This window comes from Muscardinus avellanarius (assembly GCF_963383645.1).
Source record: "Muscardinus avellanarius genome assembly, chromosome: 3".
Taxonomy (NCBI): Eukaryota; Metazoa; Chordata; class Mammalia; order Rodentia; family Gliridae; genus Muscardinus; species Muscardinus avellanarius.
The window spans coordinates 141,925,790-141,942,426 of record NC_137788.1 but is presented as its reverse complement, the minus strand read 5'-3'; the positions used below and the strand labels follow the sequence as shown (position 1 = coordinate 141,942,426).

Below are 16,637 nucleotides of genomic sequence, written 5' to 3'. Positions count from 1 at the left end.
CCATACCTTATTATCAAATAGTTTCACTTTAGCAACTATTATTAATGTGATTGGTCTACACAGTAGAAGCTTTTAGTTTCCCTACCTCCACTTGGGTTAATCAACATGAGAATACATGTGGCCAGCGAAATGGGAAGATTTGCAGGATTAAATGGTGTCTGCACGTTTTACAGGGGAAATACATCACTGGGAAGGCCAGGAGGTGGAAGGGCTCCCAGGACAGCTCAGCAGAGGACAAGATGGTAGTGACGGGCTCAGGGTTCACGAAGACCTACTCAGTGGTCTTAACTTGTGTGTTTTTAAGATTACCACTGTTTAGCCGGGTGTAGTGGTGCATGCTTGTAATACCCGCGCTTGGGAGGCTGAGACAGGAGGATCGTGCAGGTTCAAAGCCAGCCTCAGCTGGCTTAAGAGACCCTGTCTCCAAATAAAATATAAAATAGGTCTGAGAGTGTAGCCCAGAGGTAGAAGGCCCCTGGGTTCCATCCCCAGTACCATAAAAAAAACCCAAAAAAAGATTACCACTGTTTTTATTCTAAAATTATAATTCTCCTGATTTTCATCTTTATACATGATATTTAATGTGGTTTGAAATTTATTAAGGGAGGAATAGAATTATTTATGTGAGGAAGAGTAAAAAAGTTGAAGAATCATGATCTAAATGACGATTTCCTAAAAAGTGATCTGGGAAATTCTCAGAAATTGTCCTTGGTTCAGAGACTCTCAACCTAGAAAGAAATCGAGAGAGGCTCCATGCTCCGAATCATTTGCGGTTTTACAACAGAACTAATAAATGCAACTTACTGTATGAAGTACCATGCTGTTGTTCATTATTATGGATAGGGTGACGTCAGTGGCCTTGTCAGAGGCAAAACTCTGTGCTGTGCAACATGATGTAGAGAAACTTTTGAGAGGCAGAGAACACGTGAATGCCAGTTAAGGAAACTGAGTCTTCTCACATTTTCTGGGATGTTTAGGCCTAAGTTCTTAGTTTTTGACATCTTAGAGGTTGGAAAGTATTCTGTTACTAGGAGCTGCCATCCTTCCCCTCCTCTTCCTCCTCCCTCCTCCTCCTCATCATTTGGTACTAAGGATTGAACCCAGAGGCATTTTGCCTACAAGCCACACCCCCAGCCCTATTTTATTTTTTTATTTTGAAACAGGGTCCCACTAAGTTGCCGAGGCTGCCCTTGAGCCTGTGATCTTCCTGTCTCAGCTTCCCAAGTAATTGGATCACAGGTGTTTGCTACCATGCCTGACCATTATTTTATTTTTTAATTAACTATCAGAAGAATAACATTAAAAATTCTGAAATACCATAGTCCTAAACTGTTTTTGTTTTTTTTGTGTTATTATCTTATCTTGTGTGCATACTTTTTTTTAATAACTACCTTAACAATCTATTAAGGAATATTGAAGCTGGGTATGGTGGCACACACTTGTAATCCCAGCACTTGGGAGGTTGAGACAGGAGGATCACACAGGTTTGAAGCCAGCCTCAGCTACTTAGGCTCCCAGCAACTTAGTGAGACCCTGTTTTTAAATAAATTATAAAATAGGGCTGGGGGTATAGCCCAGAGGTAGAAAGCCCCTGAGTTTCACCCCCTAGTACCACAAAAAAAAAAAAAGAAAAAGGAAAAAAAAGGAATATTTGAGGTATAGAGAAGTATAATTCGTTTTTTTTTTCTCTCTCTTCTAAGGTATGTGTTGGGTGGAGGAGCATTATGTATGGAACTTCTCACAAAACAGGTGATGTTTTCTTGTGGTACTCTATTTTCAGCCTCAATAGAGTGTTTTGATAATATAGATTCTAAGTAGAAAAGTTCTTATGTAATAAGATCTGCTTTTCTAAAAAATTGTTTTGATAGCATCGACTAATAATGAAAAGCACTCTAAAGGAAACCAGTAAAATGATGTTGCACCTTGTGCTCAGTCTATGTGGCAAGAATGATGCTTATTAGTTAAGGTTATAATTTGCTCATGTTAGGCACTTGGAAGTAAGTTTTATTATTTGTGAGATTCTGGAAGTGGCTTAGCTTTACTTTTTCCCCTTTACTACAAACTTCTTAACACTGATTTGTTGTTGAGTTCTAGTAGGCTTTTTTAGGCTTTCTTGAGTAGGAATTGGGAACACCACTCTGTTTCAGAGCCATGTTTTCTTCTTCTGCAGGGCTGGAGCAGTGCCTATTCAATAGAATCCGTCATCATGCAAATAAATGCCACGTTAGTCAAAGGCAAAGCCAGAGTGCAGTTCGGAGCAAATAAGGTACTTGAAGTAAGAATTTCACACAAACTGTCTGATACATTTCATGCTACCTCATGAAGCTTCTTTCTGTCTTAATTCTTTTTGAGACATTTTATTTCATTTTCTTTTGGTTGATTTTCTTGTTAAAAAAGCAAACTATAAAAAACACAGAAGTATGAGAATATTAAGATGCTTAAATTATCTAGTCTCTATTCTTGTAGTTTTGTTATATTCACATAGGCAAAAATATTTAGAGTTTTCATTTATTATTACTGGTACAGATATCCTAATAAGTAAAAACTTAGATGTATGTGCAGGTTTCTCCAAACTGAGATCATGTTGTAGTAGTTAATTCTTATCAACTTTACTTGTATGGCCTAGACTCCAATCTAAATTTATAGTAATTCTTTCAACCCTCTTAATCTAAAAGGGCTAGGGTAGGGAGGGTAGCACATGCCTGTAATTCCAGTAGTTGGAAAGCTGAGACAGGAGGATCACAGAGTCAGGTCAGCTCCAGTAATTTAGTGTTTCAAATAAAATAAAATACAGCTGGGGTGTAGTTGGGATGTAGAGTGCCTCTGGGTCAACCTCCAGTACCAAATATGAAATAACCTGAAAAGTGTGTACTGTTGTTCTCATTTTGTTGAGGAGGAAATGGAAACACACAGAGATTGAGTAACTTGTCTATGGTCAGAGGTGTCAGAACAATGATTGGAACCAGAGAATATGACTTTATTTTGATCTTAACCACCGAGTTCTGTACTTTATTTATTTATAATATAGCGGAAACATCTTTCCAAGTGGAATTAACAATAAATTAAGTGATCTAAAGATATACTTTGAAGTTAGAGTTTTTTGGGGAAATTTAATCATCGTGATCTAATATCTTAAAATTAGAATGCTTCCTTAATATTCTTTTTGAATTTTCCATTAAATATATTCAAATAGTATAAAATTTAAATACATACTTATGACCATATTACATCTCAAATCATGAGTGTACTAGATTCTTAATTCATACAAGCAAAAAAATTGAAAAGGCTATTTAAACTATTTATTTGAGATTATACTGTTAATTTTTTTTTTAAACTGGAAGCCCTTCGACCTCCAGGCTACACTCCCAGACCTATTTAATATTTTATATTTTTATTTGGAAACAGGGTCTCTTAAGCCAGCACAGCTGGCTTCAAACCTGCGCGATCCTCCTGTCTCCACCTCCCAAGCACGGGGATTACAAACGTGCGCCACCACGCCTAGCTTATCCTGTTAATTTTAACTTGTAAGCAGCTGTTTCTTTACATTGAAACTTATTTTGAATAAAATCCAGAAGTTAGGCAATTTACTAGTGTTTAGTAACTACATTTGGATAGTATTTCTTAATCGCATATATACTTACATATTACTGTTTTAATGTTTGAATGTGGCTAGCGGGATGATTATGTACTAGAATATGAAGTTTTATTATGATTACATGAGACAGAGTTTCAATATGCTGCCCAGGCTGGCTACAAACTCATGATCTTCTAGCCTCAGGCTCCCACTCAGCTAGAATTATAGGCTAAGTTTTTACTTAGAAAACCTTTTTAAATTGAGAATATGTATGCTTCCTAGATGCAGTTTGTCAAGTAGACAAAAATACAGAAAACTAAAAATCATTTGTAATTTGATTAGAACTATACCATAATGTTAAGTGTTTCTAATCTTTTCAATAATTTCTTCCTGGCATCTGTTTGTATGTAGAATCTGATGTTAAATTTTAATCTTTTTTTGATAGCATAGAGGATTAAACACAGAGCATTCTACTTTTGAGCTGTACCCTAACCCTTTTAAATCAATTAATTAGTTAATTAATTGTTTATTTTGAGAAAAGGTCTTGCTCAGTTAACTTGCTCACCCTCAAACCTGCTATCCTTTTGTCTCAGCCTCCCAAGTACTGGGATGATAGGAATATGCTTGGCTAATTTTAGCGCGCGTGTGTGTGTGTGTGAGAGAGAGAGAGAGAGAGAGAGAGAGAGAGAGAGAGAGAGAGAGAGACAGACAGACAGACAGACAGACAGACAGACAGACAGACAGACAGACACCGAGGATTCAACCCAGGGGCATTCTACTTCTAAGCTATACCTTCAGCCCTATTTTATCTTGGCCACAAATCTGTGATCATCCTGTGTCAGCCTCTCAAGTACTAGGATTATGACATGTGCCACTATGCCCAGTTTTTAGTTATTATTTAAAAAATATTTAGCATATTTTTCTTTAAAAATTTTTTGAGACGGTAGGACCGCATAGTTTGAAGCCAGCCTCAGCTACTTAGTGAGGCTCTCAGCAACTTAGTGATACCCTGTTTCCAAATAAAATAGAAAAATAGATCTGGGAGTATAGTCCAGAGGTAGAAAGCCTCTGGGTTCCACCCCCAGTACCACCAAAAAAAAAAAAAAAAAAAATGAAAGGCTTAAACCAGTGTTCTTTTTGAGCAATTCAAAGAAAATTTTGCCAGTAACTCACCATAGAAACTTTCTTCTTTAGGGCTTTAGATTTGTATCTAAAGTACAATTGGATAGGGTATTTTATTTTATTTTATTTGGGTATTTTGGGGGGGGGGTCTGGGGATGGAACCCAGGGGCAGTCGACCTACGAGCTACACCCCCTGCCCTATTTTTTATTCTTTATTTTGAAACAGGGTGTCACTTGAGGCTGTCTGCGAACCGTGATCCTCCTGTCTCAGCCTCCTAAATGCTGGGATTACAAGTGTGCACCACCACGCCCAGCTGGATAGGGTATTTTAATTCTCTTCCAGTTTTAAAATTCTGTAATACCAGTAATTCATCTTTGATCTATGTCATTGCCCTCCTGAGTCAGTATACTGGCTTTAAACTTGAATTTTTTATGATTTTTGTTTTCTTGGCAAGTAAATATAGCCATTTTATGTAGAATGCTAATAAGTCAGGCTATTAAATACACAAGTTTATTAAAGTATAGTGACATATTGCTTAAAGACAGCTGCTTTTTTTGTGTGTGTGTGGTACTGGGGATAGAACTCATTGGCATTCTACCCTCAAGATACACCCCCAGCCCTATTTTCTCCTCCTCCTCCTCTTCCTCCTCCTCCTCCTCCTCCTCCTCCACTTCCTCCTCCTTCTCCTCCTCCTCTTCTTCTTCTTCTTCTTTTCTTTTCTTTTTTTTATTTTTTTTTTAATTTTATTGGTGCACTGTATTCATACATCATAGTGGGATACAAACTTTTGTGGACATACATGCACACATCGCCCAGTCAGCCCCCACCCGATCCCCACCCCATTCCCTCCCTATCCCTCCTTCCCATGCTTGGCTTAGTGGTTGACATCTAGTATTATAGCAATTTATCCAACATTAAAAATGATAATCTCACATAACAGTTTCTTTTGTCTGATACCAAGCTTTTGATGACCTAAAGATAACATTTCAATACTTCGTTTTGCTTCCTTTCTTGCCAGAGGATATTTTTTTTCTGTTTTTTTAGGTGAAACTATCATATATTTATATATTTCTTTTTCAGAAAAAAAAATCTATCCTAATATGGAATATGGACTCTAGATACCCAAAACGATCTTGAAAAAGAACAAAGCTAGAAGATGTATATTTTCTGATTTCAAACCATATAAAGCTACAATAATTGAAACAGTGTAGTACTGTTCTAAAGGCATATATATAAACCATTGGAGTTAAATACAAGCCTAGAGCTAAATTCTTTCCTATATTGTCAAGTTATTTTTGACAAGGTTTCCACAAACATTTGGTGGTGGAAATAATAATATTTTAACTAAATATTGTTGAAAAATAATAATTACATGGAAAAGAATAAAATTGGACCCTTACCTAATCCCACATACAAGTATTAACTCAAAATAGATAAAAGGCCTAAATATAAATCTTAAGACTATAAACTTTTAGAAGAAAATCTGGGTCATAAAATCTCACAACATTGAAATTGGCAGTGATTTCTTGGATATGATTTCAATGGCACAGGCAACAGAAGAATATAAAAACTCCCTAAAAAATAAAAAAATATTGTATATCCAAAGACAATGTAAACAGAGTTAAAAGTTACTAATGGAATTGGATAAAATATTTCCAAATGCTATATCTGAAGGTATATTAATATTCCAACTAGAAATCCTAAAAATTAACAACAATAAAGGCAAACAATACAATTTAGAGATAGGTAAAAGACTAACATAAATAATGAATCTCCACAGATAACCAATCTTAGTTGTCTGTTGGATAGAAAGTCTTGTTTTTCTGGTTCTGGTGTGTGTTACCTATTTCTTCTTTGTAGTTAATCTCTTTGAGTATTTTCTCTAGCGCTGGTTTTGAAGACATAAATTCCTTCAGTTTCTGTTTGTCATGGAAGCTTCTTATTTCTCCATCTAATTTGATAGAAAGTTTTGCTGGATAGGAAATTTTTGGCTGGAAGTTGTTTTCTTTCAGAGTTTGGAATATGTGACTCCAAGCCCTTCTGGCTCTCATGACTTGGTTTGGGAAGTCTGGAGTGATTCTAATTGGTTTGCCTCTGAATGTCACTTGGCCCTTTGTTTTTGTTGCCTTTAAGATTCTCTGCTTGGCTTCCACATTGGTCATTTTGACAATTATGTGGCGTGGGGATCCTCTTCTCCGATCCTGTCTAAAGGGAGTTCTATAAATTTCCTGGATCTGTGTATCAACCTCTTGCTCTATGTTTGGAAAATTTTCTGCTATTACTTCCTTGAAGAGATTGTTGATCCCTTTGGTTTCACTTTCTTTTCCCTCCTCTATTCCAATTATTCTTAGGTTAGCTCTCTTAAAATGGGCCCATATTTCTTCAATGTCAGATTCCTGCTGTTGGATATTTTTTTCTAGATTAGAAACTATGCGTTCATTTTTGGATTGCTCATCTTCTAAGAGCGAGATTCTGTTCTCTATGTGGTCTAATCGGTTGTTTGTGCTTTGAATTGAGGCCTTTACTTCATTAATTGCATCCTTTATCTCTTTTTGGCTCTCTCTGAGTTCTTTTCGAAGCACCTCTATTATTTCTACAGTTATTTTCCTGATTTGATCTTCTAGAAATCTCTGATTTTCTGTTTTGTCGGGTTCTGATGTTGTGGGATTGTGGGCATTCATTGCTCCAGTGTTATTCCTCTTTCCCATGATTTCGGAGGTTTGTGCCTTCTCTGGGTTCTTCCCTTGGGTCACTATGACTTCACTAAAGCTGCTCTGGATCTCGAGTCTGTAGTATCTCAGACCCCACTACTCCTTTACTGGGTTGTATCACAGAGTCTCTGACCCTGGGAGTCGATAGAGGCTGCTTTAAACTATGGGGGGTGCCAGGTTGCACGTTCTCCTATGGTGTGATATCTCTGCCACCGCCACTCCCTCACTGGGTCAAGTCCCAGGGAGTACAGTACTGGGATTTCTCCTCTGTGGCCCGCAATTTGACTCACTGTTCTTGAGTACGCAGATGTAGCTGTACTGGCCTCACTGAATTCGCTGCTGCTGCCGCCGGTGGCAATATGGCGCCGTTGTCACGCCCTCGGCCGTGAGGCTGGCATATTTTTTCTTCTCTGGTTTTGAGTTCCACTTTGAGTCCCTGCAGCGTGTGCTGAGCTCAGCCACTGGGAGCTTTAAATGCTTTCTGCGCCGAAAGATCCCGCCTGGCTGTTCCGCAGCGGCTCACCTTGGCTTGCTGTAGCCGCCCGGAGAGTTCGCTGCTGCCGCCGGCAGTATGGCGCTGCTGCCGCGTCCTCGGGCGCGTGTATCTCCTCTGTGGCTCTGAGCTCTGTTCTCAGTCAGCTTTCTCTCTGGAGCCTGGTGGTTTTTTTGTTTTTCTGGTGATGGTGTTTTCTGGCTATGAAAGGCGCTAATTTTGTGGTAATGGAGATTGGTTGTTAGCGGGGCTCTTAAGCCCCACTTTTCTCGGTCGCCATCTTCCCGGAAGTGCCTTTTCTTTTCTTTTCTTTTCTTTTCTTTTCTTTTCTTTTCTTTTCTTTTCTTTTCTTGTGTGTGTGTGGTACTAGGGATGGAACTCAGGGGCATTTTACCCCTGAGCTACAACCTCAGCCCTACTCTTTAGTCTTTATTTTGAAACAGGGTCTTACTGAGTTACAGAGGGCCTTACTAAGTAGCTGAGTCTGTCTGTAAACCGCGATCCTCCTGTCTCAGCCTCCCAAATGCTGGGATTACAAGCTTGTGCCACCACGCCAAGCTCTTTTAATCTTTTTGAAACAGGGTCTTGCTGAGTTGTATAGGGCTTCACTAAGTAGCTAAGGCTTTCTGTAAATCGCGATCCTCCTGTCTCAGCCTCCCAAATACTGGGATTACAAGCTTGTGCCATCATGCCCAATTTAAGACAAGTGCTTTCTAAGAAACGTGCAATTTCATTGTTATGTGGAGATCATAGAGTGTGCCTACATAAACTAAGGTGCTTATGATATCACCAGATGACGGGACCCCTGTCCCTGAGCCAGCCTTCGTCATTGGTTGACTCAAATGTCGTGCTGCGCCTGACTGTATCTTAGAAAGTGAATTTGTTTAGAGAACTATTAGGATGAAACTTTTCCTTTTTTTCTTAAGAAATATGTCTCTATCAGGAACATAGAAACTTTTTATGATATGGATTTTACCTTCCTGGATTCTAACTATGCAGAGAATTGTCTAAATGTTAACTTTAAGAATACTATAAAAAAGCAAAATAAATAAAAGCCTTTGGTGCTGGTCGTGTACCTCAGTGGCAGAGTATTTTCCAAACATGCATGAAGTCCTGGGTGTGATCCCTAGTACCACACATAGCAAGAACAACAAATGAGCCTAGGATAGTGCATCTGAAAAATAGTATCAAAAATGTAAAGTGCTAAATGGTGTTAAAAATACACTACCATGCGCGGGAGCATGTGCGCGTGTATGTGTAATAGAGACAGACAAGTATTTATATAGATGTGTTATATAAGCATAGATTTTCTTTGGAAGAACATTCATGAAGTGCTGATAAGGGTTAACCCAGGGGCATTCTGTCTTTGAGCTACACCCCCAGCCCTATTATATTCTTTGTTTTGAAACTGTCTCACTAAGTTGTGAAGGGCCTCACTAATTTGCTGAGTTTGACTGAGGACCTGTGATCCTTCTGTCTCAAACTCCCCAACACTGGGGTTACAGGTGTGTGCTACCACACACAGCAAATAAGGGGTTTTCAAAATATTGGTAGGTAGGAACTTTAAATTGTCTTGTGCTTGAATTTCTTTTTTCCTTATAACTATTATTTCAAAATATTAAAAAGTTACTGTCAAGCTGGGTGTGGTGGCTCGTGTCTGTAATCCCAGTACTCAGGAGGCTGAGACAGGAAGATCACAAATTTACTACCAGCAGGAGCAATTTATTAAGACCCTATTTAAAAATAAAAAAAAATAGTGCTGAGGCTTTAGCTGAGGTATAATGCCTCATACCACTAAATAAATACATAAATACATAAGTAAATAAAGCAAAAATAGTTGTTACAAAGTATATTTTAGTATTTGGGAGGTTGATACAGGAGGATCACAGATTCGCCTACAGACTCAGCAACTTGTGAGGTCCTCTGCAACTTAGTGAATGAGACTGTTGCAAAATAAAAAAATAAATCAGGCTGGGGGTGTAGCTTAGAGGTAGAATACCCCTGGGTTTAATCCTCAGTACCACAAAAAAAAAAAAAAAAACGGAAAAGAAGTATATATAAAATATGAGAATACAAAAAAAGATTAAGCAAGTTTTAAATGATGGAGGATGATAAAGATATATCAGTATATGCTAACGAAAAACAAGTGATATATTTTAATATCAAGTAAAACAGAATTTTGGAGTAGAAAGCATTAGTGACTTTTACTTAATATTAAAAGTCATATTTAAAAGGATATAGCAACTTTTGTACTTTATGTACCAATAAAAATAGCTTCAGAAAACAGAAAGAAACTGATGAAACTACAGAGAGAAATTGACAAATCTGCCAACAAAACTGGAGATTCTGACGTACCCTGCTAATATTAAAATAAACAAAATGTCAAAACTTAGGCTTACATAACCAATTAATAGGGTTGGTCTCTTAAGTGGACAAATAGAAAACTCTGCACCCAATAATTAGATATTCCCAGTATATATGGAATACAGAAAAAAAGACATCTATATTAATCTATAAAGCATGTCAGAAGATTTTAAAATAGTTGGTACCATACAAACCATGTAATTTGGGGGTCATAGGTAGGTACTGGGGCTTGAACCTAGGGGTATTCTACCTCTGAACTATACTCCCAGCCCAATTTTATTTGAACAGGATCTCACTAATTTACTGCATGCTGGCCTCCAACTTGTGATCCTCCTTTCTCAGCCTCTCAAGTACTTGGATTATAAGCATGTGCCACTGTGCCCAGTTACAAACCATATAATTTAAATATGCAGTTAAAGTTAGAATACTGTAATGAAGATTAATAGGAAATCTAAATGAGCTTGAAGCTTAAATACACTTCTAGTTCATGGTGAAAAAAATCAAAGTTAGAAATAATTTTGAACCTTAATATTAAGATATTTTCATTCCCACCCCCTCCTGAATGTGTTCAGTGAAAAGGGCCTCTAATTCTGAAAAGTGGAAAAAGAACAGATATCTTTCTGATGCTAAGTAAAACTACAAATTAATAGCAAAGCCAGAAAGTACATTCTCTTTTGTGAAATTTTCAAATGGGGATTTGAAGTTGAAACTTTAGAACATCTTTAATAGCAATGATGTCAGCACTAGAGCTCAGCACGCTGCTCGTTGTCTGGGGAGTCCGCATCACTTGTGGGGAGGGGAAGTGAAGAGGAGCCAGCTCTCCAGCTCCAGTTAGAACAAGTGGGATGAAAGCAGAGTAGAGAAATTAAAAGTATAAGCAGAAGTCCACGAGTTAGAGACACAGAAAGGCTCTGTTCCCACTCGGAAGAGCCTCTGCACAACTTTGCCTTCAGACGGGGATTCCAGCACCTGCCTTTGATGGTTGAGGAGGGAGAGGTGCTTACAGTCTCGTTTGCTCCCTGTGTCTTGGGGTAACCATGTGCAGGAAGTCACTGCTCCGTGATCAATGGGAGTTTCTGGTGTATGTGTATATCTTGTTATATTCAGTCTGTCTCTATATCTTTTATTTTGGTCTTTATTGTAAAAATATAGATAGGGTAGAAAACACTTTTTTTCTTTTTTGTGGTACTGAAGATTGAACCCAGGGGCATATTACCTCTGCGCTACATCCCCAATCCAATTTTTTTTTTTAATTCTTTCTTTTGAAACAGGGTCTCACTGAGCTGCGGAGGGCCTCACTAAGTAGCTGAGGCTGGCTGCGAACCCAGATCCTCCTATCTCAGCCTCTCAGATACTGGAACTACAAGTGTGCGCCACCACGCCTGGCGAAAACACTTTTAAATTATCTTTGAGATGATACTACTTTGTGTTTTAGTCTTTTAGATGCCTAATGGCAGAGCATTATTATTTAGAAAGAGAAAATGACTACCCTGTAGAAAAATGGGAAAAGGATATAACAAGTCTGTTTATAGAAATAGAAATAAATGGCTCATGAACATATGGAAGAATAGTCAGTCTCATGCAGTAATGGAAATGCAAATCAAAACCGCATTGAGAGTCCAGCTGTCACTGTTGTTGAAAACAACACTGCCTGTTGGTGAGTCCTGCAGACGCTCTCCTGGATGGCTGTGGTGGGGCAGTGCCTTCAGCAGCACCTCAGAATGGCAGGCACACTCGCCTTTCACTCTCAGAGACAAGTTAGATATTTTTACCAGTGCTTTGCACATACTTAATTTACTCTGCACAGAAGCGTGCTCTTGCATCAACGAGCTGCATGCGAATATTCTTGCAAAATCCTGAAGGACATACAGAAAGCTAGTGATAAAGGTTAGCTTGGGAGGAGGAAGGGAGATGGGAGAACTAGGTGTTTGGGGCAGGAAGGAAGGAGAGTTTTCACCTAGAATGTCTACATTTTCAAATTCTTCTGTTGTTAAATTCTTTAGTCGGAAGTTAAAATGTAGGTCAGTTACACTCATTCTAAAATTACAAAATTTATTCTAAACTTGGCTTTAGATTCTGTATTTTTAACTTTTAGTAATGGCTTGGTTTCAATTATGGATATTTAGATTTTTAACTCAAAACACCATTCACATGCATACATAGCGCTTGAAGCTTAATGTTTGTTTGAAAGTAGTATTTTGTAGTTAGTCTTTTAATATAAAAGTTAATGAGGAAGAGAGTTTGGTTTTACTCAGGTCCAAATGAAAATTCTTTAACGTGATCTCTCAGTATGGAGAGGGGCGCTGGAACTATAAAGCTTTGTACTTGTCAAGCGGTAGGAGGACTTAGAAAAATGAACTCTGAAGCTTGTAGTTTGTCATTGGAGTACAGTTTTGCATTTTCTATTCTTACAAAAAGTTGGGGAATAATAAAATTGAGAAGTGAGAGTGTTAAGTTAAAATCATTTTGGAAATGGAAATGTTCACTTACGTTCTTTTAAGCACAGACATGATATGTCCATAAATTTATTGTAACAGTTTGCATCAAGCTACACATTTGATTTAAAATGTGTAATTTTCTTTCAGAACCAATATAATCTAGCAAGAGCCCAACAGTCCTATAATTCCATTGTACAGATACATGAGAAAAATGGTACGTTTAATTCAGTAAGTGTTTATTGCCATTTAAGTTTTATATAATGTTTTATTTTTCTGTTTTGCTTTAATTGCTGCTTAAGTGCTGTTAGCACAATGAAAAAACTTAACTTGTGCTGCATCCAAACTGTGAATCTTTAACACTCCTTTTTTAAAATCTTTACATCCTAAGCCGGGCGTGGTGGCACACGCTTGTAATCCCCGCGCTTGGGAGGCTGACAGGAGGATCGTACAGGTTCAAAGCCAGCCTCAGCTACTTAGTGAGGCTCTCAGCAACTTAGTGAGACCCTGTTTCCAAATAAAATATATATATATATATGGTCTGGGAGTATAGCCCGGAGGTAGAAAGCCTCTGGGTTCCACCCCCAGTACCAATAATAATAATAATAATAATAATAATAATAATAATAATAAATAAAATCTTTACATCCTAGCTGGGCGTGGTGGCGCATGCTTGTAATCCCCGCTCTTGGGAGGCGGAGACAGGAGGATCGCGCAGGTTCGAAGCCAGCCTCGCTGACTTAAGAGACCCTGTTTCCAAATAAAAATAAAAAAAGGTCTGGGAGTGTAGCCTGGAGGTAGAAGGCCCCTGGGTTCCATCCCCAGTACCACCAAAAAACAAAAGAAAAGAAAAGAAAGAAAACAAAACTTTATATCCTGAATTCTTGGTGTGGATACCTCTGAGTCAGTCAAGATTTTCGAGCAAATTAATGAGTTAATTATTTTGCTCAGTTAAAATGTGTTTTGTTGCCGGTGTGGTGGCGCATGCTTGTAATCCCTGCGCTTGGGAGGCAGAGACGGGCGGGGGGGGGGGGGGATATCATGCAGGTTTGAAGCCAGCCGTGCTGGCTTAAGAGATCCTGTTTCCAAATTTAAAAGTATAAAAATAAGTCTGGGAGTGTAGCCTGGAAGTAGAAGGGTTTCCAGGAACCACAGTACCACACACAAAAAAAAGTTAGGCTAAGAATTTAGAGGCAATTTTTTTTGGGGGGGGGGTATTGGGGATGGAAACTAGGAGCATTCTACTTCCGAGCTACACCTCCAGCCCTATTTTTTATTCTTTATTTTGAAACATGGTGTCACTGAGTTGCAAAGGGCCTCACTAAGTAGCTGAGGCTGTCCACGAACCACAGTTCTCCTGTCTCAGCCTCCCAAATGCTGGGATTACAAGTGTGTACCACCACGCCCGGCAATTCTTTATAGATGGAGTTCACTTATAATTGAGTAAATGCAGTAAGAATTATGACCAGCTATTTCTGAAACATCATCAGATTACTTAGTGTTCTTAACAGTTATTCAAGTAAGAAGAATTCTAACTTCAGTATGTACTTGTATGTATTTCTTAAAATTCCTTGCATTAACTTTATTTATATTTTGCTAGTATTCACAATGCTTATCTTTTGTAAGATAAAAAGAACAACAAAGCTAGGCATAGTGGTGCACCCCTGTCATCTCAGCACTGAGGAGGCCGAGACAGAAGGATCACAGATTCAAGGCAAGCCTCAACAACTTAGCAAAATACTGCTTCGAAATAAAAAGGGATCGGCGGTGTAGCCCAGATGCAGAACACCCCTGGTTTCAAACAGAAGGAAGAGAGAGAGGGAGGACAAGCTAGACTGCAAGTCGCTTTTGTCCTTAGTTACTGCATCTCTGAAGTTGGCAGTGTCTGTCTTGCCACACTTATGAGAAGAGTAGTGCATATACCTAGCCAGGTGCAGATGATTAGATATTCTTGGTAGCAGTAAGAATGAGACTGATGCCTTTTGGTGCCAAGTATATATTAGGAAGTAGGTTTTTTTTGGGGGGTGGTGGTAATGGGGATTGAACTCTCCAAGCTATACCCCCAGCCCTTTTTATTTTTCTTATATTTTGCAGTACTAGGAATGGCGCCCAAGGGCATTCTACCTCTGGGCTACACCCCAGCCCTATTTTTTAGTTTGAAACAGGTTCTCACTGAATTGCAAAGGGCCTCACTAAGTAGTAGCTGAGGCTGTCCACAAACTGCGATTCTTCTGTTTCAGTGTCCCAAATGCTGGGATTACAAGTGTGTGCCACCACGCCTGGCCTTTATTTTTATATTTTTTATTTTGAAATAGGATCTTGCTAGGTTGCTGAGAGTCTTTCTAAAATGCTGAGTATAAGCCGGGTGTGGTGGCGCACGCTTGTAATCCCAGCATTTGGGAGGCTGAGACCGTAGGAGCATGGTTCGTGAACAGCCTCGGCTACTTAGTGAGAGGCCCTTTGCAACTCATTGAGACCCTGTTTCAAAATAAAGAATAAAAAATAGGGCAGGGGGTGTAGTTCAGAGGTCAGATGTCCCTGGGTTCATCCCCAAACCTGCAAAAAATAAATAAATAAATAAATAAATAAATAAATAAATAAATAAATAAAATAAAATGCTGAAGATAGTTTCTTAGCCTTCCAAGTACTGGGATTACAGGCATGCACCACCGTGCCTGGCCAGGAAGTAGTTTTCTTTAAGGGCAGTATTTGCAATAGTGTTATTTACTTTGTTAGAAGTGTGTCAGTTTGTAACCTAAGATTTGTATTTTGCATTCACTTTCATCTTAATGACAAGGCAGTTTTGTCACTTTTTCAGTGATTGCTTACTTTCAGAAATATTAAAAACCATATTTTCAAGCTTATAAAGATGATGATGAAATTGAGGACAAGAACAGGTTTTCATGATAATTATTTGTAGTATCCACAATGAGTAGATACAAAGAAGCCTGCATACTGCAGATCATGTGGCTTCTCTACCAGTATTCATACTGTCCCAGTGAACTTTCACACCAAACTGTACTTAGTCTAATTGCCTTTCTACAGAGAACTTAGATTTTTGTGGAGTCTGGAAAGCCATGTGTTTTCTTTTTTATTTTTTCCTTAAAGCAAACATCATAACAGGCATCCAAACATGCATACAGAAAGTATTGTATTTGGGTAGTGTGTGGATGTGTATAAACTTAGCCATGATGAAAGAGAAATAGATTCGAATCAGAAGAGATGGATTCTAGTTTTGTTCATTTGTTTGTTAAGCATCTTTTTAATTTTTACATGTATTTGTGTGTAACCTGATGTTTTGACTCACGTATATATATTGTCAAATCTAATGTATGTATTACCTCACATAGTTATCTCTTTTGTAGTGATAACACTTTACCTCCACTCCCAGTATTTTTCAAGGATACTATCATTCACTCTTGTCACCATTTTGTGTAATCTATAAAAATGGATCTGACTCTGGCTTCTTCGATCTGTTACTTGGTCACTGCACCTGCTTGAATGGCTTCCTCACTGGTAGAACGACATCACTACACTGATTACAATCAAACTTCTCTTATTTTAAAATGATTTTGTTTGGGGAATGGTTGTTTTCAGTGAAGTTTACTTTCAAATTTAAAATTGAAATGGAAACCTAACATGTAGCCTCATATTCCACACTGTTATAGCTGGGAATGCCATTAAAAGTTTGAATGTTGAAACGCAAGTACAGTTCATTCATAGAAAATAACTTTATGTTAGAAACACATTAAAATGCTGTGTTAACTCCAGGTGTAAGTTTAATTTTTACAGTAGGTTTAAACGTCACAATTATAAATAGAGACTGTATCTGATTAACAAATGTCAGCTTTTCTAGTTGATTTAAGGACTAAAATATTTTAACTCCCCCCCCCATTCTATTTCAGGCTGGTACACTCCTCCAAAGGAAGATGGCTAA

General features: G+C 38.2%; 1 protein-coding gene across 2 annotated transcripts in view; it reads left to right on the top strand.

Annotated features, from left to right (window-relative positions):
* The window catches only part of UBE2Q2 (ubiquitin conjugating enzyme E2 Q2), a gene marked incomplete at both ends in the record, with an annotated part of 78,141 nt that extends 61,504 nt beyond the window's left edge, over positions 1 to 16,637 (top strand). For both annotated transcript variants that reach the window (XM_080692593.1, XM_080692592.1), the window contains 4 exons: positions 1,701 to 1,749; positions 2,171 to 2,266; positions 12,851 to 12,917; positions 16,606 to 16,637. In XM_080692593.1, coding sequence (XP_080548719.1) covers positions 1,701 to 1,749; positions 2,171 to 2,266; positions 12,851 to 12,917; positions 16,606 to 16,637 — 244 coding nt within the window. The remainder of the gene's footprint in view (positions 1 to 1,700; positions 1,750 to 2,170; positions 2,267 to 12,850; positions 12,918 to 16,605) is intronic.